The sequence below is a fragment of the Bison bison genome, unplaced genomic scaffold, assembly GCF_000754665.1.
Source record: "Bison bison bison isolate TAMUID 2011002044 unplaced genomic scaffold, Bison_UMD1.0 scf7180017864519, whole genome shotgun sequence".
In the NCBI taxonomy this organism is placed as follows: Eukaryota; Metazoa; Chordata; class Mammalia; order Artiodactyla; family Bovidae; genus Bison; species Bison bison.
In genome coordinates this window covers 9,163,711-9,191,549 of record NW_011495072.1, presented here as the reverse complement: position 1 = coordinate 9,191,549, position 27,839 = coordinate 9,163,711, and the positions used below count along the sequence as shown (strand labels likewise).

Sequence of the window (27,839 nt, the reverse complement as noted above, 5' to 3'; positions counted from 1 at the left end):
AAGCACTTCCACCGTGTTACTGCTTTGAGATCCTCAGCATGGCTCACAGCACCCACCATCCAGTGGCAACTAGCCTCATCTTTTATCCTGCACCCTCCACCTCCATTTAACCCTAGTTGCAATACCTCCTTCTCTAGGGAACTCCAAGCTCCTTCCACAGCAAGACTCACATATCCGGAACTCTTCCCCAGCCCCAAGCAACAGCAACTCCACATTCAACCTTTAGGACTCAATCCAAATGTCACTTCATCTGGGAAGATTTACCACTTCTTCATGACTGGCTACAATCTCTGTTTTCCGGCAGTCTTCATTTTTTTTTTTTTTTTTTCTTTTGGCTAACACTAAAACACTAATTCCATCATGTCTCTTTCTCTCTAGACTTAGCTGCTGGAGGCTGGGCTGACCATGTCTGTCTTGCTCACTATCACACATCACAATGCCCAAAAGCTTGACACACCAAACTGTTCTCTCATGTATCGCTGGTGACTTCCCTGCCTGGTTCCTGACCATCTAAAATTCTCAGTGGATCATAATCAAAGTTGGTCCTTCTCCAACTTTAACATGCAGGAGTCACTGGGGAAGTTGTGAAAATATAAATTCTGATTTCGGTGGTCTGAATGTTTGGTCCTTCTAACAAGTTTCTGATGATGCCAACAGAAACTTGATCCACGGACATTTTGAGGAGCAAGGCAACACCTTAGCAAATCAAATGATAAGACACATAGGAAAAACACTGTATAATTCCACTTATATGAAGTACCTAGAACAGTCAAATTCATGGACAGGAAAGTAGAAGCGTGGTTGCCAAGGTCTGGGAGAAGAGTTGTTTAATGGATACAAAGTTTTAATTTGGGATGAGGGATGGTGGTTGCACAACATAAATGAACTTAATGCCAATGAATTATATACTTAGTTTAAAAAACTGAGAGAAAACAAAAAGGCACACATTTATCTTGCCAAGTGGAGTCTGAAACAGGGGCCCAGGGTTGGCACTGGGCACAAGAGATTGGTCTCTAGATGCCAAAGTCAAGGGTGGCATTAATGCAAACTCTGCCAAGCAACTGACATTGGATAATGGTCAGGGGACTAAACATCAAGCAGTTTCTGACCTAATCAGAGGGCTTCTGAGAGACACAAGTTGCTTGTTAAAAATCTGCAGAGCTTAAAGCAGATTTAGCTTGTACACATAAAGCACGTTTTCTGATTCTAACAAGCTTCACTCCTTTCACCTAAGATCCCAAATAAGGGTTACTATTGGAATGGAAAATTTTACCTTGAAACTGAAGCTCTTAATGCAGATAATGTGTGGTTCATCCCAAAGTGAAGCATACCAGCATCTGATACCCAACATTACAGTGATAATGATACGTCTACATTCACTGAAGGAACTCTCACCCAGCAGTGCCAACTGAGCTCGCACCAGAAAGTTAAAAGGATGTTTGGAGGTGAAGCCCTTTATTACTGACCTTTCAAATTTTGATGATCTATTATATACTGAAGCAGCAGAACATCATTTACAAGACAAGCAGAGTTTTCAGAATACGTTGAGGACTACAGTAAACCTTACTCCAGATGATACAGATTTTAGGATCAGCAATTGTACCTTAAATGCCTCTGTAACTTAAAATGAGTTAACATTACCTGTCCTTATCTTTGCACCTCCTTCACTCTCTGGATAGTACAAGTCCTATAACCACATAATGAAGATGAAAAATTCCGCAGCTATGTGATAGAGAACTCAGTTAGGAAACGTTGGGGTTCAAAACTGGTCTGCTTACTCTTCCAAAATCAAACTATATAGACTGCTGATGCTCGTCAGAAACTTTACTCACCTCAAAAATCAGATTAGAGCTTCCTTACCCTTTTGGGGAACAAAATCAGTTCCCTGCACAAGTGGTTCTAAAGTTCAGTGTGACCCAGATGTATAAACAGCAATTTGATGTGAATTCTTTCAGCTTTTCACACTATGTTGGCTCTCCTTAGATGCCCTAAAACTTCCCTAGACTGAGTACAAATATTTGGTGTATATCTTACTGAAAGAAATGCTTACATAAGAGTTTGGAATTAGCTTTTCTTTTTCTTTTCCTATTCTTTTAGTTTGTAGATGCAAGTCAAGCAACCACAGAAATACTGTTTATGCTGTCCAAATGCCACAAATCTGCCTTTTAAAAACTCAGAACCCATTTTTAGGCCTAGATGTGGCAAGGAAGTTTTGAAGCCCTCTGTAACTGAGTGAGTGGAAAATAGCTATATACACCTTCCCACTCTCGCTCTCCCAATCTTGTGCCCTACCACACTGTCCAGAGGACATATGACTGGAAGCCCAGTCAGAGCCTGGGTGATTCTGCTGCCTCAGTGAGACTGTGAACCAGCAGGTAATGCCTACAGAGCTAATAATTAAAGACAAGCCTCCCACTGTCTTGTGGGGCAGGACAGATCCTGGAGAATGAACCTGATGTCTGGAGCTACCTGAAACAGTACTTGAACCAACGTGTGTCTGTTGTTCTGAGCACTAGAAATCAGCAGTGGTATATGGTCAGCCAGGTTAGTGGACTTGAGTGAGGACAATGAAAACGGAGACAGATTTACTGCAGGTGTTCAGACATGTGAACCAGTGAAATTAAACACAAAATAGATGCTTGTATGGTTTTACACAAAACAAAATGAGCCTATTTCCACCTGTTATCAGCAAACCTGTGCTCCTGCTACTGAAACTATTCTCAAGTAAAAGACTAGTGAATAACCCCACATGTGATAGTACATTTCTGATTATTCTGAGGTCACCTTCTATCTTGAACAATCTTTTTTCTCACCATAGTAGACACAGTCAACCAAAACTGTGATGATCATTTCTAACATGACTTTGATTACATTTGCAAATGTCTTGGTGATGATCGTGGATGGAATTATTCTCATCAGCACAGGTTTATCTGAATCCTAATATTTTTTACATGAAGTAAAGTGGTTCTTCAAACTCTAGGTTTTCTCCTTTGGTGTCATTTTAACCATCTTGACACAATACATTCATTTCCCTGGATTATCTCTTTCACTGAGTTTTCTCTCCACTATTCGAAGTCCATGAGGAACAGGCCTATGCAAATTTAATTCCTACCTACCTCATTCTCTCTAAGAGATAACACATTTTAAGCTTTTATCTCCAGGAAGAACTTAAAGAGTTTCTATCAACACACCCTATTACCTCTCTAAAGTCACATGGAAGAACAGTGAAGGCTTCATTCTCACCTCTCCCCAAACCCAATAGGTAGACCATCTGATAACAAAGTCCCATGTTTTTACTTGAGGGTAATTGTGAGACCAGAGCTCACGCTTAGCAAGGGTGAAACACAGCAGCTTTACTTACAAATACTTCGCCCATGAAACTACCCCAGTTTCATGAGATTTTAGCTAAACAAAACTTGCAAAGCACAAAAGTACATAATTGATTTAATTTAGTTTCAATACAATCAGTAATTGATCCATAACTTTTAAGTGGCAGCAGCCATCAATCCAGTAAACAAATATTTACCTTAAGTTTCAACTAGCTATTCTGGGGGGCTGGGGAAGCACACGAACAAGTAACAGGCTCTAAGATAGATACCTTGATGACTCACGTAAGTGACATGTCTAACTGCACATAACACACATGCTTCAAAAGACAAGCCAACGATGAATCAACTTTTTATTTCACTGACCGGTACTTCTCTCTCTGATGCTGTATTTAAACTCTTCAGAGTCCCCCAAAATAGCATCAGGTTTCCTATGTCCAGAGATAGGGACCCAGAGGCAAAAGAGGTCAGGCCCCAGGCTGTTTTCAGGTGGGAAGGTGGCAAACATTCCTATGTAGGTCTATGTCAGTTTTTAACTGAAATGTTTTTAAGCTCTCCATCCTGAACCTCTTCTATGGCATCTATGACAGAAATACATCCGTCCTCATCAACACAACTCCACACGGGTGGCGGTAGTGAGGGGCCATTACACAGGTACCAGCCAAACTTCTCATTCAGCCAGAAACTGGACTTCTGGCTCGGTTTAATAACAAGGAGATGCATAAAACTGCAGTGAGTGTCCTGGCTCTTCCTTAAAGTGGGCTGGACTGGATGTAAATGGAAGTACTGCTCATGATAAAGCTGAATTAAGCTCTATAAAAAAATAAAGTTGCTCCTATCTCTATGAGCAGTTTCCAAGAATCCAGGAATGCCCACATCCCGTACCTCAGACATGGCCAATTCCTAATGCACAGCTACAGTGGGAAGCATAAAAATTCCTTGCTAATTTTTAGGGCATGGGGAGGATTGGGCTCTGGGAAAGACACAGGATGGATATTTTTCTCCCTCCCCCCACCTACAAAGACTACGTATCTACACACACAATCAGACACACATATACATCCATGTTCAAGGGAATTTTTCTTCCCTGACTACAGGACCCCAGGATCCAGCCTCCCCCAGGCTGAGACACGGCGCCTTTTAACTGCACAGATGTCGTGTACCAACATACTGCATAAGGCTCCTCTGTTGTCTCATAAATTGAGAGGGCAGGGGCAAAGGGCGTGGATACTCATAGGGGATTCACTTCTTGTCTGAAATCCAATCTACTCGGCAGCACTCTTAGGTCCAGGCTCTGGGAGAGGTTCTGTGGGCAGGATATGGTGGATGACCTGATGGTCCCAGCCCACTGTGGTAAGAAGGGAGTGATTGAGTGGAGACCAAGTAGCATCTCTCACAAAGTCTCTGTGGGCTCGGCTTCTAAACCTACAAGAGAACAAAGAAAAGTGGGGGCGTGGTAAGAGACAGAAGAAAAAAGAAATGGAAAGACACTCCACTTCACCATATATGACCTAGTCATCAGGCTAGCAGTGTAGCCACACAAAGAAGACTCCATCATCCAATCCAATCCTATTTTCATAGAAGAAATGAAAGCTAGAGCAAGGGTATGATGTGAGTCAGGGTCAGACAGCATCTTGTGGCAAAGAAGGCAGTACCCTCAGATCTTGGGTCTGGGGTCATTTATCCTATAGCAGGCTGCATTCCTACACGTGGTACTTTGTGCAAAAAGCACACAGTGTTCCTTTCTGAGAGATCGCTGGAATGCCAGGCTCAGGACTCCCACCTAACACCACATTCCTCTACCAGGCACAGAGCTTGGGAGTCAGTCCCTGGAACAGGGAGACAGTCAACAGCTAGCCTGCTTCCATCACCAAGTCTCCCTGAAAAGAGACAACGTGCTTTTCCAAAGGGTAAAAAGACCCAGCCATCTGCTGGTCCCTCCATGACTCCTGATCATAGGGTCCGTGTCACACTTACACCTCGGAAAGGCCTGAGTCCAGCACAGCAAGTGAGCAGTCCTCACTGACAGAGGCCAGGAAGGGAGCACTAGGAGAGAAGGAGAAGGTTGCGAAAGATCAGTCCATAGGTATCAGGACAAAATTTGACTGGGCAGTCCCCAAACCCCTCTCTAAAGTGACCAGAGAAGGTAGCTTGATCCCCACTTTGGTTTAAAGCCTGACTACCACTCAAGTCTACAGTACAAGTTCCAAGGGAAGATGAGGAAAGTGGAGCAAAGCTAGGGCAGAGAGCCATCCCTGCAACTAACCATCCCATCTGGTCCCTCCCTGTAGCTTCAGCAATAACCCAGAAACACAGGCTTTCCAACCACACAGCCCAAGAAGCCCATAGTATAAGTCATTTGGGGTGTTGAGCAGGAACAAGACCATGTTTTAGCCATTTGCAGTCAGAGATCATACAACCCAAAAAACGGACTACAGTCTTAAGAGATCTTTTACTAATTAAGGTCTTTAGCTAAAACAGTGTCTGTTTTAAGGAACCACCCAATCAGCTAATGCTATGCCAACACAAGTATTCTCCCGCACTCTTCCCTTTCTTATCTCCCAGGCCCTTGATGAAAAAGAGCAGTACCTGTGTGGGGAGAACACCAGCCCAGTGACACACTGGGAGTGCACAACAGAGCTGAGGGCACAGCCCGCACTCTTGGTGTCCACAAGGGAGACAGTCCCATTCTCATCACCTGAAGGAAGAAGAGGGAGTATGTCAAGGGGGTTAAGAGAATGGGCTTTGGACTCAGCCAGATCTATATTTGAATGCTGGTTCTTCAATCTTGAAAAAGTTAACTGTTCTGAGCATTCATTTCCTCCTTGATAAAGTAGGAATAATTAGTCATTTGAGGCTTGTGGAAATTAAAACTATTGGATGAGATAACTGTTGTGTTAACCACAAACTACATCACAGTATACACAGCCAGATCACCAAGTTAGCACAACTATTGCCTACTATGCAATAGGATTCCCTATGTAACAATCCTCCTGCTTTGTGGCCCACTGACTTCTAGCCATGAATATAAGAGCCACACCAAACAATCAGGAATCAAATCTTCTAGAATAAAAATTATCATGTTCTTTAAAGCTAAACTAAAACTAGTTTTGGATCATCCTACCTTCGCACACCCCCATTAGCATAATTCACTGAGTGCTCAAGTGTGCTGACAGACTGAGCAGCCAGAGCCTCGTGTACTATGGAGTGAGCTTTCTTGCTTATTCTCCCCTTCCCAGAGTCAACACACAGTTGGACATGCTGCCTTACCAAAGACAAAGACTTCACTCTGCTGAGGATGCCAAGTCAGGGAGGTAGGAAGGTAGCCAGAGGCACTGCAGCCTGTGAAGGAGAGAAGAAGGGTCTGGAACAAAACTCTGACCTCAGCTTTGAGAAGAAGCTTTGGTGGTGAAGTCACTCTAAATCCCAGGAGCACCTTTATTCAGTTTCCCAAGTTCTGCTAAGGCAGTCCCATCCTCACTCTTGATCCTCACAACCTATCAGCCTCCTGCTCTTTCCAGACCTGAGTCACAGGCAAGTTTCAACATAAAGCATGAAGTTGACAACTCTGGCCCCTTTATTTGCCCATCCAGGAAATATCAATTACCCCCACCCTCAGGAATTAGCCCCTCCTCTTGGGACCCACTGCACAATATGAACCTCAGTGGGAAAGAAAGCAATTAGATCATTCATGTCAGTGATTGGACATCTGGTAGCTTTGCCTTTGACTCTGGCCAAGGAAAGTCTCTTCCAGGTGGGTTCCTAGTACCATCATCCCACCACCAGCTCTCAGACTCACCCATCTGTGATGCTGGCTTTGGACAGCGGGTATCCCACAGTAAAATTCTATTGTCCTAGAAGAAGGAATAGAAAAAGGGCTTCACAATCCAAAAACAGCTGCTGGCCAGAAGCCGTCCGTGCTAGACTTAGGACTAAAGGGTTTGGGTGTGGTCAAGGGTGGGGAAAAGCAGCTATATCTTACCTCACCGCATGAAAGAAACACAGAATCCTTGTGGGGAGAGGCAGCAACACAGGTGACCTGCCCAGAGTGAGCTGTAGAGGAGAGGGAACAAGAAGTATGACAGAGGAAATGAAAGCAATCTTATCACGAAGCCCAGATACTATGAAGGGGTAGGAGGGAGGCTGTAAGAACTAGTCCTAGCTAGTCTTATGATGCAAATGAACAAATTCCGTGAGAGTCTGGATGAGACAAAACCTAAGAGGAAATGTTGATAGCATTATAAAACCTCAGTAGACTTGCAGGAAAATGAACGGCTACAGACACGAGTTTGAGTAAGCTCCAGGAGTTCATGATAGACAGGGGAGCCTGACTATCATGGGGTCACAGCGTCGGACATGACTGAGCGACTGAACAGAACGGAACTGAAAGACATGAATGATAAAGGCTGAGTCCGATTGGTGGAGGGATTTACAATAAAGACAGCCTAAACAGCACAAGCACACATGCCTCCAGGTAGCATACAAAGACTTCCAAGGGAGTCCTGGACACTCGGGAGTTTTAAGGGCATTTCTCCAGTGTTTTCTCTCCACACCAAACTAAGAAGCTGCCTGTGGTCTGCCAGCACTGCAGACCTCTACTCTCACAGTCATCCTTCTCCCATGTGTAGAAGAAACACACACCTCTCCTCCACCCCAAACTTTACCATGGTGTGATGTTCAGAGCATAAAAACCTACATAAAACAAAAGAGGGTTTTTGTAAGAGCCAAAGAACAAAAGAAAGAGCATCTGGGTAAAATTCTGTGAAGGAGGCTGACCTTTCTTGGCCACACCACGAACACAAGTATTTAGGTACTAATTTAAAAACATGTGAAAGGGTACAGTTTTTCACAATTCTTTTAGGGCTGCACGCTAAAAATGTTAAAGGTCACTCTAAATGTTAATTACAGGCTGTGGAAACCACCTTCTCCGAAGTGATTTAACCATACTCTAAGATAGATGTGGCTCTGCCTTGAGATAGAAAGGTGGGTTCAAGCCACCTTCCATAGAATCCACGAAAAGCCAACATTATGAACAAGAACATACTGCTCACTTGAAAGAAAGCTTTGGGGCAGCACCATGGTGGAGGATGAAAGATGAAAAACTACGTGAGGCCTCTGCCTTTAGGGAATTTGAAATCAGTGGGGGGAATACGAATAAAGACAAAGAACTGTCACAACACTGTAAACCAACTATACTTCAATTTTTTTAAATTTAAATTAAAAAAAAAAAAAGAACTAATGAAAAAGGCTGAAAGGGGCAAGTGTTTATTTAGCATTAGCCAGAAAAACATATCATATGTCTAGGAAACAAAAGGCTAATATAGTAGACTTTGAACACTGGCATTTTAACATTATTGTCTAACTATCTGAAACTCCAGGAGACGTGTAAGTCTGTGGTTTTGCTTTGCACGTATCTGAATCATACACTTTGCAGTTAAAATTGGCAGAGATAGGCAGTGAGGGAACCAGTTATCACCTATATCTACATCTTTCAGTCACACATACATTAATGCCCTATACGTTATCTTCATTAAGATCTGGTATCTTCATGAAGAATGGCTCCCCAAACAAAGTTAACTGCTAGTGCTGTTAATGAAAGTGAGCAAAAAGGGGAAAGTTAATAGAAAATGATGGCTCTCATCTTCTAAAAATGAGATTTTTATGGAGGGGAATAATCAAAAAGTTCAAGATTCATGAGTATCAGAGTTTATACTTGAAGAATGCCTGAGATGTACTGTTTAGATAGCACGATATGCTTGAAGGAGGAATGACAGTAAAAAGGCTTGAATGCCATGACGTGAACCTGAGGTATTAACCTGCAAGCCACAAGAAACCAATGAAAGACCAAAGATGACGGGTCAAGAGATGAAATGAGTGCCACGGTCTAGGTGAGCTAAAGACTGAATGTAAATGGGAGCATAAGAAATGAAAAGGAAGGTCACTGACCAAACGGAAAAAAATTCCAAAGAACTTGGGGACCAACTGATAGATGGAAAAAGGAGGAGTGGAAGAGGACTGGGAGTTTGAGCCTCAGGTGATCAAGAAGGTGATGAGCCTGTCAATTAAAAAGATATAGGGAGATTAAGAGCTAGAGTCAACACTGGGACTTGACCATAGTTTTGGAAGAAAACTACCAGGCAGGAGAGCAAAGAATTGGTGTCACTGACATCCAAGGAAAGCTCAAAGAGCACAAAGGAGAGAATAAAAACAAAATAGCTACAACAGGAACTAAAAAGGAAAGAAGATGCACTCACCTCGGTATGAATTCAGAACCATCTGCTGAGCAAGGTCCCAAACCTTGATGCTAAGAAGCAAAGGAAACAGAGACTTAATTTGACCTACACTATATATATAAAAACATGTATTCAAATGTATATTCCTACATCTTTGTCATCTACTGGACTTCTGGTACAGTCTACTTTTACAATGGACTGCAAAATCTCTAAGAAAACCTTATAAGAAACCTTATGAAAGTGAAAGTGAAGTTGCTCAGTCATGTCCGACTCTGAGACCCCATGGACTGTAGCCCACCACACTCCTCCGTCCATGGGATTTTCCAGGCAAGAGTACTGGAGTGGGGTGTCATTTCCTTCTCCAGAGGATCTTCCCGACCCAGGGATTGAACCCAGGTCTCCCGCATTGTAAACAAGATGCTTTACCATCTGAGCCACCAGGGAAGTCCAAGAAACCTTATAGGTATGCCGTAATTAGTCACTGGGTTCTTATAATGAGCCCAAAACATTACTTAATGAGGCTAATGTGACATCTAAGACACCCAAAGAAGGCCCAGAAACAGGAGCAATGAGAGCGGGGACCCACCAGAAGTCTTTGCTACCACTGACAGCATGTGTGCCAGAGCTCAGGACACTGACTGTAGACACGATGTCATCATGCTCATACTTGCAGAACTTGCTGACAATAAGCGTCTCATTCTCATCCAGCTCCCACAATTCAACAGCACCTATTGAGGGTGGGGAAGACGGTGAAGGAAACAAGCTGGGGTTACATCAAGACAGCATTTCACTTCTAGGATGCTAAGTTCTCGAAAGACAAGGATGACATCTCCATAATGATATGGATAGCAGACAGTTTAGTATGATTAAATAGTCCCAGTTATTTGGACATTAATTGTCCCACCTTTATCCTTCCATGCAATACCTGCCAACACCTCTATTCTTTTTTTTTAAAACATGAAACCCTCCACTGGTTTGTCCACTAAGTCTGACATTCAAAACAAAGAAAGCAGAATAAAGACATGTAAGAAACTGGGAAGAGATGGAAAGAGCATAGATTGGTTTCAGCATCATCTTTAAGATCAACATCATTCTTGATCTTGGGTGGATACAGAGAAAAACAGTTTCATTCATGTCTTAATTTTGTTATGAATTTTGCTAAAATTTCCACCAATTTAGAATCTTGGGACAGGTATATCCTACCCACACAGTTATTCTCCTTTGGGACCAAAACCTTCAAGCTCCCCCAAGCACAAAGTATGTTGTTGCTACCGTTCAGTCTCTAAGTCACATCGAACTCTCTGTGACCCCAAGGGCTACAGCATACCAGGCTTCCCTGTCCTTCACTAACTCCTTGAGTTTGTTCAAACTCATGTCCATTGATGAGTAAGTGATGCCATCCAACCATCTAATCTTCTGTTGTCCCCTTTTCCTCCTGCCTTCAGTTTTTCCCAGCATCTGGGTCTTTTCCAATGAGTTGGCTCTTTGCATCAGTTGGCCAATGTACTGGAGCTTCAGCTTCAGCATTAGCACTTCCAAAGAATATTCAGGGTTGATTTCCTTTTGCATTAACTGGTTTGATCTCTCAAAAGTCTTCTCCAGCACTGCAGTTACTAAAGATTAATTCTTTGGTGCTCAGCCTGCTTTACGGTTCAACCCTCACATCCATACATGACTAGAAAAAAACATCGTTTTGACTATATTGGACCTTTGTGGGCAAAGTGATATCTCTGCTTTTTAATACTCTGTCTAGGTTTATTGTAGCTTTTCTTCCAAGGAGCAAGCGTCTTTTAATTTCATGGCTGCAGGCACCATCCACAGTGATTTTGGAGCCCAAGAAAATAAAGTCTGCCACTGTTTTCACTGTTTCCCCATCTATTTGCCATGAAGTGATGGGACTGGATGCCATGATCTTCGTTTTCTGAATGTTGAATTTTAAGCCAGCTTTTTTACTCTCCTCTTTCACCTTCATCAAGAGGCTCTTTAGTTACTCTTCACTTTCTGCCATAAGAGTGGTGTCATCTGTGTATCTGAGGTTATTGATATCTCTCCTGGCAATCCTGATTCCAGTTTGTGCTTCATCCAGCCTGGTATTTCCCATGATGTACTCTGCATATAAGTTAAATAAGCAGGGTAACAATAAACAGCCTTGACATACTCCTTTCCCAATTTGGAACCTGTCCAGTTCTAATTTTCCACATCCAGTTCTAACTGTCGCTTCTTGATCTGTATACAGGTTTATCACGTAAAATGGTCTGGTATTCCCATCTCTTTAGAATTTTCCAGTTTACTGTGATCCACATAGTCAAAGGCATTAGCATAGTCAATGAAGCAGTAGATGTTCTTCTGAAATTCTCTAGCTTTTTCTATGATCCAGCAGATGTTGACAATTTGATCTCTGGTTCCTCTGTCTTTTCTAGATCCAGCTTGAACGTCTGGAAGTTCTCAGTTCACATACTGTTGAAGCCTAGCTTGAAGGATTTTGAGCATTACCTTGCCAGCATGTGAAATGAGTGCAATCGTGTGAATCTGAACATTCTTTGGCATTGCCCTTCTTTGGGACTGGAATGAAAATTGACCTTTTCAGTCCTGTGGCCACTGCTGAGTTTTCCAAATTTGCCAGCATATTGAGTGCAGCACTTTAACTACATCATCTTTTAGGATCTGAAGCAGCTCATCTGGAATTCCTCCACCGAGTATGGGACATTAAAAGTTGAGTCCAGCCCGACCTATACCCCAAGCCTCCATTCCACCTGTACAGCTGAGGAGCAAGTGACTCACCTGAATCAGAAGCCACTAGGATACCTCGGTCCCCTACCCAAGTGAGGTCAGCCACTCCGGCCTCCGTCTGGACTCCAGCAGAGCAGAAACCTTCGTTGGGGGCGGCACAAGGGTCCTTGAAAAGCCAGAGAGAGCCAGCCCAGCAGCGGCCACTCAGGCTAGAAGCCCCGAGCAGGAGCGCCCCATCTAAAGGAGATACCAGATGTCAGCATGAGGAGTGGAGAGGCTCGTTTCCCTGGTAACAGCCCAGCAGCCCGCTAACTGGATCTGGACCCGAGCCCGGGAACGCGGGGCACGGTTGGGGTGAGCTCAGCGAAGCGAAGCAGGGGTCAGGTTGGCAAGCGGGGAATCGAGATGCGGGCTGGAAGGTTTATTCCCGGGAAGGGGCACTTCGGGGCGGGGTAAGGAAACTCCCCGGCCTAGGACCCAGGCTCACCAGACCGGTACCGCGCAGCCTCCAATTGCCGCTCCATACAGGCGGGAGCATTAGGGGGAAGGTTCCACTCCCGGGCTGCCGGGGGCACTAGGGGAGGCGGTGTTTCCTTCCGCATCTCCACGGTTCCAACTTCAATCTAGACCCAAATTGGATGCCCGCCTGAGATTCAGCTCCAGGAGTCCCCACGTGGTTCCTCTCGGGCCTCCGCCCCTCTAGACAAGCTACAGCCTCCCTACATCTCGCGAGATCTGCTTCTAAGAGCCCAGCCGGCTTTCCCGCCAGCACCCTCCCGCAACCGGCTCTCTGCTTCTTATCGCGAGGGGGTAGAAAAGACCGGAAGTCGACGGAAAGGGCACGAAGTTCTCTTCTCGCGAGACTTCTGAGCGTCCATCTTGCTTCTGTCCCTGACAGATTCTTCTGTCGGGGTCACTGGGGCGGGAAGATTGCTGTGTGAACGCTACCTGACAATGCTGTCCCGGGTGGTACTTTCTGCCGCCGCCGCAGCAGGTGAGAGGTACACACCCTGGTCCTGGATAGCAGAGTGATCGTAAAACGAGGCGTCTGTGGTTGCTTGGAGCGGGTGGGAGGAAAGGGCGTGAAGAAAAGCGCAGTGAGACTTGGGGCCGAGGAAGAGACAAACCAGATTTCATCGTGACCTTGCTAACCTACGCTTTGTAATTTTGTAGCCCCCTCTCTGAAGAACGCAGCCCTCCTCGGTCCAGGGTAAGTGTGAGGGATGTAATATCTCCTTTGGTCCTTGCTTTATCACCTCATTTCACTTCTGGGTTAATCTGCCTTTAGCTTTAGGCCAGTAATTACCATTGTTTTGGTTATATTGGAACGCTTAACGTCTCGTTTACGTGTGATCCTGTAACTGCCTGAAACACCATTGTATCATCTAATAGTAGAGGTTAAGAGAAAAAGTAATGTGTTCTAACTAAACTGTTTAGAAACTGCTTTTGGTGTCTCCTAAGCCCCGCCCCTCTCCCTTGTGACCTTCAGCTAGACAGAGCTGCCGCAGCCTGTATCGGGGTTACTAGATTGCATACCCAAGGGCAAGTTTTGTTAAATAAAAAAATGAAACGTGTAGTTTTTAATCTGTCTCCCAGATTCCAAATTTTACTGTCATATCAGAGAAATTATTCAGTGTTTCAGCAAATATTTATCTTGCACCTCCGTAACCAAAGATAAATAAATGAGTATGGATAAGTACCTACCTTCACATAGCAGAGGAGATAGCTATGGAGTAGTTTACAATGAGGACTCCGAAGCTGAGAGTAAACTTGGCTCCTCTACTTAACAAGCTGTGGGACCTTAATTTCTCCATAGGCAAAATAGATATAATAGTACGTTATGGATTATGAGAATTAAGGGACGTTCCTGGGAACTCTAAAAACAGTGCTTGGTACATAATATGTGCTTATTATGTGCTTAATGTTAGAACCTGTTACTAATATTATGTCATAAAACGTGTCAGTTTTCTTTGTAATTTCTTTTTACTTCCGGACTTCATCCTAAATCTTGCAAAATTTGATAACAGTCCTGTGTCTTGAAAAGGTGGTTTAGGTTTATCTGTAGTTAAATAAAGTAAGACTCATTGGTTGCTTCCAACATTTCAAAGAAGAAAGATTCCATACAGACAAACAACTCTTTGTAGCATAGGTAATAAATACATGTATAAGATGTGAGGAACATCCTTTTTTTCTCATTCACATTTCTCTAATGCATTCATAAGGCACTTCTTTCTTCTTATATCCAGACTCTGACCATTCTTTCACTACCACTACTACTGGAGTATGAACCACCATTACATTTCACCTAAGCTATTTCAGTTGTCTCCTATCTAGTCTCCTTGAATTTATATTCTTTTCCCATTGCAGGCCATTCTCACAGGAGTCACAGGGATTATGTCCTTTCCCCACCCTTCCCTTGCAAGACCCTCCAGAGCTGCCTGTCCCACTTGAAATAAAATCCAAACTTAAAATAACCCAGAAGGTTCAACATGAGTTGACCCTATCCTACCTCTTGATTTGTCTTCTTACCTTCTGTTTTTAGCTCATTCTCAGCCATACTGATGTTCTTGCCATTCTTCCAAAAACTGCCAAGCTTATTGTTGCCTCAGGATCTTTATCCTTGCTGATCTCTCTTTTCCCGGTCATTAGCTCAGATGTCACCTAATCTCTCCCAAAAAAGCCTCTCTCCCCACGACCCATTGCTCCTTAGCCCTTTCCCTTCCTAATTTACATGCAATTTACAGTTGTCTGAAATTGTGTGTGTGTGTGTATATACATTCTCACACTCCAAACCCCCACTAGAATGTCTAAGGCTGAGACTTTGCTTATTGTTATACTGTTGGTGCCTAACATAAGTAGAGAGTCTGTAAGTGTTTTGTTGAATGAATAAATGTTGGCCCACAGTTGGAGAAGCCTTTGTAAAGGATATATTTGAGATATTCTAAAGGCTGGTGGGTCTTGGCAATCCTTAAGGGAAAGGCATACCAAGTAGAAGCAGCATCAGGCAGTCTTTTTTATTTTGAAAACTGTGCACGTTAAGTCTCTTCAGTCGTGTCTGACTCTGCAACCCCATGGACTGTAGCACACCAGGCTCTGTCCGTGGGATTGTCCAGGCAAGAATACTGGAGTTGGTTGCTGTTCCCTCCTTCAGGGGACCTTCCTGACCCAGGGATCACACCTAGGTCTCCTGCACTGCAGGCAGATTCATTACCATCTGAGCCACCAAAGAAAGCTGTCAGTTCAGTTCAGTTGCTTAGTCATGTCCGACTCTTTGCCATGGACTGCAGCACGCCAGGACTCCCTGTCCATCACCAACTCCCAGAGTTTACTCAAACTCATGTCTCGAGTCAGTGGTGCCATCCAACCATCTTGTTCTCTGTCATTCCCTTCTGCCCTCAATCTTTCCCAGCATCATGGTCTTTAAATGAGTCAGTTCTTTGCATCAGGTGGCCAAAGTATAGGAGTTTCAGCTTCAACATCAATCCTTCCATTGAATATTCAGGACTGATTTCCTTTAGGATGGAGTGGTTGGATCTCCATGCAGTCCAAGGGACTCTCAAGAGTCTTCTCCAACACCACAGTTTAAAAGCATCAATTCTTTGGCGCTCAGCTTTCTTTATAGTCCAACTCTCACATCCCTACATGACCACTGGAAAAACCATAACCTTGACTAGATGGACCTTTGTTGGCAAAGTAATGTCTCTGCTTTTTAATATGCTGTCTAGGTTGATCATAACTTTTCTTCCAAGGAGCAAGCATCTTTTAATTTCATGGCTACAATCACCATCTGCGTGATTTTGGAGCCCAGAAAATAAAGTCAGCCAATGTTTCCCCATCTATTTGCAGTGAAGTGATGGGACCAGATGTCATGATCTCAGCCTTCTGAATGTTGAGCTTTAAGCCAACTTTTTCACTCTCCTCTTTCACTTTCATCAAGAGGCTCTTTAGTTCTTCTTCACTTTCTGCCATAAATGTGGTGTCATCTGCATATCTGAGGTTATTGATATTTCTCCTGGCAATCTTGAGTCCAGCTTGTGCTTTATCCAGCCCAGTGTTTCAAATAATGTACTCTGCATAGAAGTTAAATAAGCAGGGTGACAATATACAGCCTTGACTTACTCCTTTTCCTATTTGGAACCAGTCTGTTGTTCCATGTCCAGTTCTAACTGTTGCTTCCTGACCTGCATACAGATTTCTCAAGAGGCAGATCAGATGATCTGGTATTCCCATCTCCTTCAAAATTTTCCACAGTTTGTGGTGATCCACACAGTCAAAGGCTTTGGCATAGTCAATAAAACAGAACTCTCTTGCTTTTTCAACGATCCAGCAGATGTTGGCAGTTTGATCTTTGTTCCTTTTCTAAAACCAGGTTGAACATGTGGGAAAGCTGTAAGTAGTTGCATATGGCTGGAAAGTAGGAGAATGAAGGAAGAGGAGGCTATAAAACTTAACAGGTGCTGAATCATGTATACTGTATTAAGTACTTTGTTTACTGTGGCCAGAAGAGAGCCTGTTGGAGAGTTTTAAAGTCACATTTGTATTTTAAAAACTTTAAAAGCAACAGTGAGGGACTGGGTTGAAGGGGTATTTGAAGAGAAGCCAAGAGACCAGGTTTTGATTGTTAGCTTTCTTAGGCAAGAGTAGCTGAGGGCTTGAACTAAGGCAGCCAGTTAGGGAGAGGATTTGTGTCCAACTATTGTGAAGTCAAGTGGGCCTTAGGAAGCATCACTATGAACAAAGCTACTGGAGATGATGGAATTCCAGTTGAGCTATTTCCAATCCTGAAAGATGACGCTGTGAAAGTGCTGCACTCAATATGCCAGCAAATTTGGAATACTCAGCAGTGGCCACAGGACTGGAAAAGGTCAATTTTCATTCCAGTCCCAAAGAAAGGCAATGCCAAAGACACTCAAACTACCACACAATTGCACTCATCTCACATGCTAGTAAAGTAATGCTCAAAATTCTCCAAGCCAGGCTTTAACAATACATGAACCATGAACTTCCAGATGTTCAAGCTGGATTTAGAAAAGGCAGAGGAACCAGAGATCAAATTGCCAACATTGGTGGATCATCAAAAAAGCAAGAGAGTTCCAGAAAAACATCTGTTTCTGCTTTATTGACTAAAGCCTTTGACTGTGTGGATCACAATAAACTGTGGAAAATTCTGAAAGAGATGGGCATACCAGACCACCTGACCTGCCTCTTGAGAAACCTGTATGCAGGTCAGGAAGCAACAGTTAGAACTGGACATGGAACAACAGACTGGTTCCAAACAGGAAAAGGAGTACATCAAGGCTGTATATTGTCACCCTGCTTATTTAACTTCTATGCAGAGTACATCATGAGAAACGCTGGGCTGGAAGAAGCACAAGCTGGAATCAAGATTGCCAGGAGAAATATCAATAACCTCAGATATGCAGATGACACCACCCTTATGGCAGAAAGTGAAGAAGAACTAAAGAGCCTCTTGATGAAAGTGAAAGAGGACAGTGAAAAACTTGGCTTAAAGCTCAACATTCAGAAAACGAAGATCATGGCATCTGGTCCCATCACTTCATGGGAGATAGATGGGGAAACTGTGGAAACAGTGTCAGACTTTATTTTTTGGGGCTCCAAAATCACTGCAGATGGTGATTGCAGCCATGAAATTAAAAGACGCTTACTCCTTGGAAGAAAAGTTATAACTAACCTAGACAGCATATTAAAAAGCAGAGACATTACTTTGCCAACAAAGGTCCGTCTAGTCAAGGCTATGGTTTTTCCAGTGGTCATGTATGGATGTGAGAGTTGAACTATAAAGAAAGCTGAGCACCGAAGAATTGATGCTTTTGAACTGTGGTGATGGAGAAGACTCTTGAGAGTCCCTTGGACTGCAAGGAGATCCAACCAGTCCATCCTAAAAGAGATCAGTCCTGGGTGTTCAATGGAAGGACTAATGTTGAAGTTGAAGCTCCGGTACTTTGGCCATCTGATGCAAAGAGCTGACTCATTTGAAAAGACCCTGATGCTGGGAATGATTGAGAGCAGGAGGAGAAGGGGACGACAGAGGATGAGATGTTTGGATGGTATCACCGACTCGATGGACATGGGTTTGGATAGACTCCAGGAGCTGGTGATGGACAGGGAGACCTGATGTTTTGTGGTTCATGGGGTCGCAAAGAGTCGGACATGACTGAGCAACTGAACTGAACTGAATTGAAAGCAAGTTCTTTTTTAAAAAAATTATTTATTTTTAAATGAAACAAAAGATGAATATTTTAATGATAAAAGGTAAAATTCACAATAAAGCAAGTTCTTTAGTGCTGTGATTTAAATCTGTACTCAGCCAGGGGCAGTTTTGTTCTCCAGGGGACTTGTGACAGTGTCTAGGGATGTGTTTGGTTGTCAGCACTGGGTAGGAGGAAGGATGCTACTGGCACCTGGCATATAAAGGATGCTGCTAATTACAGTGCACAGAACAGCTCTCCACGCAAAGAATTGTCAGTTGTCCAAAATGTTGATAATGCTGAGGTTGAGAAACCCTGATTTTCCTAAGAATCTCGAGCATGACTCTAGGATTCCAAAAGTCAGTATGGTAGCTCATAATACATTAGGAAGCAGCAATAATATTTGGAAGACAAGCAATGAACCATAGTCAGTGAAATAATATAAACTCTTACATTGCAAGGAGTCAAGAGATAGAATGGGGAGGTGAGGAACAAAATCATACTGATAATCTGAAAGAGACTAAACTTGACAGCAGATATGAAAAGACTGGAGGATATTATTTCATCAGAATCTTAATAAGACACCAGTATGCTATAACTGTTAATCTTAAGTTACTTTAAGACCGGAATAGTTGGCAAATTCATGATAACAGTACAGTAGTTAAAACCCAATAATAGCAATAGCAAGTTCTCAGTATGTGTTTGTAGAATGAATGGATTGGTCAAGCTGTACTTAGAGTATCATGTTCAGTTCTGTATACTTCATTTTTTTAAACAAAATCAGATTGCTGCTTGTAATGGACAATCAGGTTTGTGAAGGAACTGAGATGTTTATTTAACCCAGATACATGGGTGTTATCTTACAAAATAAATGAATAAAATTAGAACTAATCAATAGAAGTTTTAAGGATGTACGTAGCAGTTCAAAGGATGAACATAGAGATATCCAACACTGCAAAAGCCTGTTTCACTTAGTGGTTGTTTAGCACCCCGTCACAGAATATTCAGAATGGTCAAAGTTCTTGCCATCAGGGAGCTCACAACACGGTAGCTATGTAATAACTATCCATTTACATAAAACTTAACATATGCTGAGCACCATTCAATATACTTTACTTTTTTAACTCAGTTAATCCTCACAACAACCTTCTAAGGTCATATTCTTTGTTTTACTTTACTTAGAGAAATCACAGATTACAAAAGTGTAAATTAGAATTTGAACCCAAATAGCCTGGCTGCAGAGTCTGTGTTCTTACATATTTTAATGCTGGTAATAGATGTGTAAGGTGCTAGACAGATTATCTATGAGATTTAACAGAGGAATTCTAGTATTAGGTAGAAGATTACATAAAGCTTTAAGTAAGTTGTTTCCCCTTGTCACAGCTAATTATTGGACCCTGGCCTTCCTGTTCTTGGTTTGTTCTCTCTCCATCAGGACAGTGGGAAACTACCTTAATCCTCATCCCTATCCATTCTTTCTACAATTGTTCATATGTTGTGTTCTCTTTAAAGAATAAGCTTTAAACTTGTATAATTCCTACCTATAGGGTATTGCAGGCAACGAGGATCTTTCACACAGGGCACCCAAGTCTTGCTCCTGTACCACCTCTTCCTGAACATGGAGGAAAAGTTCGTTTTGGGCTGATCCCTGAGGAATTCTTCCAGTTCCTTTATCCTAAAACTGGTGTAACAGGTGAGCATTTGCCCAGTGTTTGATAGTATGTTTGGATGCTCTGGTTTATGTTAATCTAGAATTTTAGTGGCTTCTTACCTTTTCCACATACACCAGAAAAATCAAGTCAGCTGTTTTCAAAAGTAGAGTGTGGGAGTGATTCAGTGTAACAATTGATTTGATTGCTTTAACTTGTCTTTGGAGTAATTTTGTTGGGGATTTTAACTTGATTTTATAGCATTGTCTCTATTTGTTGATACACCAAATTTATTGAATGCCTGCCCTATCCTAGGCACTGTTCTAGGCATACAGTGGTGAACTAAAGTGCCTGCCATCATGGAACATTCTTTTGTAGGATAGACAATAAAGAAATGAGAGTAACTGGGGAATTTTTGGCAATCCGGTGGTTAGAACTCGTGCTTTCACAGCAGGGGCCCAGTTTCAATCCCTGATTGGACAACTAAGATCCCTCAAGCCATGTGGAGTGTCCCCCCCCCCAAAAAAAGAATAACCATAAAATATACATTTCAGATGGAAAGAACTATGGATAAAAATAAAGCCAGGTAAGGCAATAGAGACTATGTACTGTATGTATAATTGTGTGTGTGATTATGAAAAAAGAACTGGACCGGACTTAGCAGTTTTTTCCTTTTAAAAAGGTCTAAACTGTCCTGAAATCTTTCATTTTTGTAACGCCATATGCTTTCACTTTATTTAATCCGTAAAACAGTTCTATGAAGACATTTTTATTACCCAGAAGAACTAGAAGACAACTTGCTGAGGTTTATTCTCTCTTTAGTGACTGAGTAGTACTTAAACATGGGTCCTCCAGTTAAGTTTAGTGTACTTTTATTATACACGCTGCTTCTCTTGCTGTATCCAAATATAGCTATGACTGTGAAACACTGGATATCAAAGACTTTTTTTTTAATCTCTCCAAGGAATGACCTAAAATAGCTTTTCCATAATTAAAATTGTGAGAAACATCAGATCTCCATAGGTGATAAAAATGCTACATGTGATAGGCCTTTTTTTTTTTTTTTTAATAAATTCACATTTAAAATGTATACACTGAAGGCAGGTGTTTTTTTTTAAGTGAACTGTGTAAACTTTGTGTGGGAAACTGGGTAAAACACATTTGAGAATGTAACCCTTTTATTCTTATAGTATGTCCTAACATCCTTTGGTACTTGTATTGCATAGAAACACTGTAAACTGCTTCCCCTAAAGACCTGTCTTAAATCCTGCATAGCATCTTGTGAGTTACAGAGGAAAATCCTAAAAGGTACATGATGGTTTGTATCCTTTCAGAATTCATGACCTGGTTAAAGAAAAAGATGGCCATAATAGAAGCCTTATAATAAGGTACTACAGGAAGTGAAAGTCCTGTTACTTAGGTCTTTTACTTATATGTTGCTTTATAATTGTGTCTCTTTTGTTTTAATTGTTTATTACCAGTGTCAGATTCACATTGAGTAAATCGGCAAGAGTGGATAAATTTTATTCTGACCAGTGTCCCCCACTTAATAAATAGTGTATTTTGCTACACAAATTATTCTCAAAGTAACTTGACATTTTTATAAACTACTTCCCATTTGTTAAGCAGTTGTACTAGACACTGTATACATTGTTTTTCAGTTACATCAATTCTGTGAAGAAGGTACTATTCCCACTTGACAGTTCAGGAAACTAAGCTCAGAGATCTTCTGTATTGTCCAGCGTTGCTAAATTGCAAAGTCAGATTTCCCTAAGTCCAGATTATCGTCCTTTCAGTTGTACCTTACTGGTTCTCATATAGGCTTTGATCTTTGAATCTGATTATTTAAAATCATTATTAACTTTGCTTAACTGGATACATGTATATATATGGCCTATTCCCTTCTCTGTTCACTTGAAACTATTACACTGTTGTAAATTGACAATCAGTTCAGTTCAGTCTCTCAGTCGTGTCCAACTCTTTGCGACCCCATGAAGCGCAGCACCCAAGGCCTCCCTGTCCATCACCAGCTCCTGGAGTTCACTCAAACTCATGTCCATTGAGTCAGTGATGCCATCCAGCCATCTCATCCTCTGTCGTCCCCTTCTCCTCCTGCCCCCAATCCCTCCCAGCATCAGAGTCTTTTCCAGTGAGTCAACTCTTCGCATGAGGTGGCCAAAGTACTGGAGTTTCAGCTTTAGCATCAGGCCTTCCAATGAACACCCAGGACTGATCTCCTTTAGAATGAACTGGTTGGATCTCCTTGCAGTCCAAGGGACTCTCAAGAGTCTTCTCCAGCACCACAGTTCAAAAGCGTCAATTCTTCAGCACTCAGTTTTCTTCACAGTCCAACTCTCATCCATACATGACCACTGGAAAAACCATAGCCTTGACTAGATGGACCTTTGTTGGCAAAGTAATATCTCTGCTTTTCAATATGCTATCTAGGTTGGTCATAACTTTTCTTCCAAGGAGTAAGCGTCTTTTAATTTCATGGCTTCAGTCACCATCTGCAGTGATTTTGGAGCCCAAAAAAATAAAGTCTGACACTGTTTCCACTGTTTCCCCATCCATTTCCCATGAAGTGATGGGACCAGATGCCATGATCTTAGTTTTCTGAATGTTGAGCTAAGTTTAAGCCAACTTTTTCACTCTCCTTTCACTTTCATCAAGAGGCTTTTTAGTTCCTCTTCACTTTCTGCCATAAGGATGGTGTTATCTGCATATCTGAGGGTATTGATATTTCTCCCAGCAATCTTGATTCCAGCTTGTGCTTCTTCCTATACCCCAATACAAAATAAAAAGTTTTAAAAAAGAATAAAATAGGAAAAAAAATTATAGCGTATCTATCATAAAATAACTTTTTCTTCCTTTTAGGACCCTATGTGCTTGGAACTGGGCTTATCTTATATTTATTCTCCAAAGAAATATACGTGATAACTCCAGAGACCTTCTCTGCCATATCAACAATAGGGTTCCTTGTCTATATAGTTAAAAAATATGGTGCTTCTGTTGGGGAATTTGCTGATAAACTCAATGAGGTAAGACCCATAAATCTTATTTCCTGTTTTAGACAGTACTAGAAACATCAAAGATATCAAGTGATAGGAACAAAGGATATAAAAATGAATCTAATTATAATGATTTCAATATAAATGTTAATTACTAATTTGAGATAAATTTTTTAAAACTATCAGACTTTCTCCAGCTTTTCCGTTGTTTTGTTCTTTCAGCAAGATACTGCATAGCCACTGTGAGCAACTCTTGTTAAGTATTTGTGCAGTTCTTGTGTGTGGGTATTTTCACATGTGAAGAAGTATAAAGTGAATCTTTTTATTACCCTAGATACCTTCACTGATCTTTGTTGTAAATATCATAATTGCAGCAAAAAATTGCCCAACTGGAAGAGGTGAAACAGGCGTCCATCAAACAAATCCAGGATGCTATTGATATGGAGAAGTCACAGCAGGCACTGGTTCAAAAGCGCCATTACCTTTTTGATGTTCAAAGGGTAGGTTTCAGAACTTTCTCAGAGGAGTGAAATTACTCATTTGTGTATATTTAAAACAAAAATTTACAATCATATGAAGGTTGTATAGTTTGAGCATATTTTACTTGGAAAAAGGAGTATTTGGGTGGGGATTGACTGTTAAAGCTATTTAGATATCTACGACTCCTCAAGTGGATAAATAATTAGAATTATTACTCTAAAACTAGAGAGAATAAAAAGTATAAAAGAACATATTTTTAAATCCACACAGAAAGCCAGTTTAAAAATGACATTCACTGTAAAATACAGTAGGTAAAATACATGCTATGCATTTCAAACATGCATGTTATAAGAAAGTCTTAAAATAGGATCCCTAAAGATACTTGGCACATTATGTTTGAAATCCTCAGAAATCTCTTCATGCATAGGTTACAGCCGGAGAATTCTTCCTGCATCATAACTAACATGTCACACAAAACCTGGCTTTTGAAGATGTAGCTTTTTGTAAGAATCAAATGATAGTGATTAAAATTTTTATTTATTCATGAAATACTTAATAGATATATTTTAAGTGTGGACACTGGTCAAGGCAGGGTGCTAGGATTACAGCAGAGAACAAAACCAAGTCTGCTTTCTTGGTGCCTATTTAGCCAAGGGTTGAGAGAAGGAAAAGAAAAAAATAATAATAAGCAGATATGAATGTCAACTTGTGTGAAGTACCTGTAGAATAATGAACTTATGTTAAAGGAAAAGAAATTTTAGAAGGAGGGAGTTAACTGTTTTGTTCAGCAGTTTAGAAAAGCTTCTGATGTGATATTTGAACCTGATGTCTGAGGAAATAGTATTGCAGACAGAGGGAAGAACAATCACAAGGGCCCTAACCCTGGAAGCTTACTTGATATAGACAAAGGAAAGTAAGAAGGCCAACGTAGCTGAAGTAGAATGGGTGAGGATGAAGGTAAGAGGAAGCAAGGCAGAGAGTGGCCAAGGGCTGGATCATATGAAGTCTCATAGGCTTCTGTGAGAACTTTGACTTGTACTTAGGATGAGAGAAAGTCATTGAATCTTTTAGGCAGAGGAGTGATATGATCTCACTGATGTTTTAAAGAGTCACTCTGATGGCCTTGTTGTAAATAGCCTTCAGTCTTGCGTGTGTTGGTTTGAAATGCCTGTGAATTAGCCAAATAAGAGTTATTAGATACAAGAGTCTGGAATCACCGGGGAGAATTTGGAAATCATGAGCTTACAAGTGGCACTTAACAGCTGTAAGACCAGAACAAGAAGGAAAATAACTGGTGGAAACAAGGATTAATTTGTAGTTGCCCTGCTTAATGGTCAAGTAATAAAGGGCCTAAGAATTTGGCATCGGATTTAGCAGTATGAAGGTTGGAGACCTTGGTTAAGGGCTGTTTTAGTGAAGTGGTTGGAATAAATTAAAGGAAAAAAATGGAAGAGGAGAATAGGAGTCTGGGTGTAAATCACTGTCAGAATTGTGAAGGAGTTAGAATATTGTTGGGCAAAGAAATTAGTAGCTCGGAGGAGAGGATTTAGTAACCAAAAGATTTTTTAAACGATAGAAAGTATAATTACATGTTAGGATCTGATAGAAATTAGTAGAGAGAAAATTTGATGCAAGAAAGGGGTATGCATAGGGAGGAATTTGCTAGAGCAGTGTCCTTCGGTAGGGCTAGAGGGCTTGGCGTACGCAGGTGGAAGGGTTGGCTTCAGGAGCATCAGCAGTTCCATAGTTAAAGGAAGGCAAAGTATGTATGGGTTGAGGTAGATTAGCTGATAGAGTAGTACAAGCTTGTGAAGTTCTTTGTTTCCTTTTTCTCAGTGAAATAGGAAGTTAGGTCATTTGCTGAACAGGAAAGTAGTCAAGGCAGTATTTGAGATTTGAGGAGAAAGAAGATAGGGCCTACTTGAGCTTAATATCTCAAACCTTTATACTTAACAGGGAGATGTATAAAGATTGTCATTACAGGCTAGAAAATGACAATATCCCTGTCGCTTTATTGATTATTATTCTGGATACAGTAGCTAATATTAGAGAAGAAAAAGAAATAAGAGGAATAAAAACTAGAAATGAAACCTTAAGAAAAAGACAACATGAAAAACAATACAATACCTTTGGAAAGACAAGATGTTTCCAATAAGACAACAAAATCCAGAAACTTGGGTAGTGATGGATGTTAACTAAACTCATTCTGGTGATCCTTTCACAATATATACAAATACCAAATCATTGTGTTTGTGTACCTGAAATTAATATAATATTGTATATCAATTATACCTCAGTTTTCAAAAACCCAGGAAACTATAGGAGGAAAAATTGTTAAGTTAATCTCATTTTTAAAAATTTAAATTCTGCATGTAGAAATTACCATAAACCAAAGTTAGAGATAAAAGGACACTTGCATTCCATGTAATACAAAAGGGTAGTTACCTTAGGATAGACCAACATTCCAGTAGAAAACTAGGCATAGGACATGAACAATTTATAAAGATATAAGTAAATGTAAATGACTTCTAAGTATGTAAATTTTCTCCTTATATAACAACAATTAAAATTGATCATTTTTTTCTGCCTATCAGAATAGCAGAAAGTAAAGGTTTTATAAACACTGTTGATCAGGCTGTTTGTGTTGCTGATGAAAGAATGGAGCAGTACAACTTTTCTGTAGAATTTGACAATGTTAATCACAATTTAAAATGGATCTTTAAGAGCATGGGTTTTGTAGCCTGACCCCTCATATTCAGGCCTTGGCTTCATAATTCAATGACCCTGTAACGTTAGACAGATTCCTTGGTTTCTGCCTCAGTTTTCCTCACTGTAAAATGAATATAGTAACTATCCTATGGTGTGATTTTAAGATTTAATTGAATTGACACAGTGTTTAGAAGATAGTAGATACTCAACAGATGTTAGCTATTATTTAACCCAGCAGATATTCAGACATAAATGCAAAGATGTAAACTGCAATATGTAGTTGAAAGAATTAGAAGCAACCTAATCTGTTAATAGAGCTTAGTTAAATAAATTATGTGTTGTGAGACACAAAAATAGTAGAATCCAATATAAGTTTTAAAACTGAGATGGGTCTATATGCCATAACCAGTAAAAGTGATGTTTATGTGTGTACATATATGTATGTTTGTTTATTAAGTATTTCTGGGAGAAAATACAAGAAATATAGGAAGATGATAGCCTATGAGGGGGCTGGAGAGGGCTTAATTTTTTACTGTATATACTTTTAAATATATTTTTACTATATGCTGTTAGATTTTCTTTTAACCCGATAGATGTATTACCTGTTCATATTAAACAAATGAACTTTGCATAAAATACAGTTAAGTGGTAGCTGTTCTAAGAGGCAGAATCCTCAGAATGGAAGTAATCCTTTGTGCAAGCAATTTTTCATCACTTCTTAATTTTGCTTCAGAATAACATTGCTATGGCCTTGGAGGTTACTTACCGGGAACGGCTGCATAGAGTATACAGGGAGGTAAAGAATCGCCTGGACTATCACATCTCTGTGCAGAATATGATGCGTCAGAAGGAACAAGAGCACATGATAAACTGGGTGGAGAAGCGTGTGGTGCAGAGCATCTCTGCACAGCAGGTACATGATGTTTCAAAGCTTCTGGAGTTGTACTGATAACTCTGATAGTATAGGGATAGCTGGCAGGGAGTCTTTAGCCTAGCAATAATGGGATAGCCCTGGTTCGTTTTTCTGGTTAGTGGTAACCTAGAAAGTGCTGCACAACTGCCATGGTAGGTTTCCTCCTTCCTCAGAGTTTGGTTACCAAAGAATTCTCACTCATAGTGGAAAGATCATTGAGAACACTTGTTATGGCCCACTTATGTTCAGGTTCCATCATCTGGGAAACATTAACCAACATCAGTTCAGTTCAATCGCTCAGTCATGTCCGACTCTTTGCGACCCCATGAATCACAGCACGCCAGGCCTCCCTGTCCGTCACCAACTCCCGGAGTTCACTCAGACTCACATCCATCGAGTCGGTGATACCATCCAGCCATCTCATCCTCTGTCGTCCCTTTCTCCTCCTGCCCCCAATCCCTCCCAGCATCAGTCTTTTCCAGTGAGATGGCCAAAGTACTGGAGTTTCAGCTTTAGCATCATTCCTTCCAAAGAAATCCCAGGGCTGATCTCCTTCAGAATGGACTGGTTGGATCTCCT

General features: G+C 41.3%; 2 protein-coding genes across 2 annotated transcripts in view; one reads left to right on the top strand and one right to left on the bottom strand.

Annotated features, from left to right (window-relative positions):
* Positions 1 to 310: 310 nt before the first annotated feature.
* WDR77 (WD repeat domain 77) lies at positions 311 to 13,241 on the bottom strand. The gene is made up of 10 exons (XM_010830835.1): positions 12,777 to 13,241; positions 12,341 to 12,526; positions 10,146 to 10,287; positions 9,581 to 9,630; positions 7,309 to 7,379; positions 7,126 to 7,180; positions 6,597 to 6,668; positions 5,916 to 6,024; positions 5,304 to 5,372; positions 311 to 4,751 (listed from the first exon to the last, which is right to left on the bottom strand). The coding sequence occupies exons 1-10, from the start codon at positions 12,889 to 12,891 to the stop codon at positions 4,592 to 4,594; spliced, it is 1,029 nt and encodes a 342-aa protein (XP_010829137.1). The 5' UTR covers positions 12,892 to 13,241; the 3' UTR covers positions 311 to 4,591.
* Positions 13,149 to 27,839, top strand: part of ATP5F1 (ATP synthase, H+ transporting, mitochondrial Fo complex, subunit B1) — a 17,037-nt gene continuing 2,346 nt past the window's right edge. The window contains exons 1-6 of the mRNA XM_010830836.1: positions 13,149 to 13,283; positions 13,463 to 13,499; positions 20,046 to 20,191; positions 23,025 to 23,188; positions 23,533 to 23,658; positions 27,081 to 27,260. Coding sequence (XP_010829138.1) covers positions 13,244 to 13,283; positions 13,463 to 13,499; positions 20,046 to 20,191; positions 23,025 to 23,188; positions 23,533 to 23,658; positions 27,081 to 27,260 — 693 coding nt within the window. The 5' untranslated portion in view covers positions 13,149 to 13,243. The remainder of the gene's footprint in view (positions 13,284 to 13,462; positions 13,500 to 20,045; positions 20,192 to 23,024; positions 23,189 to 23,532; positions 23,659 to 27,080; positions 27,261 to 27,839) is intronic.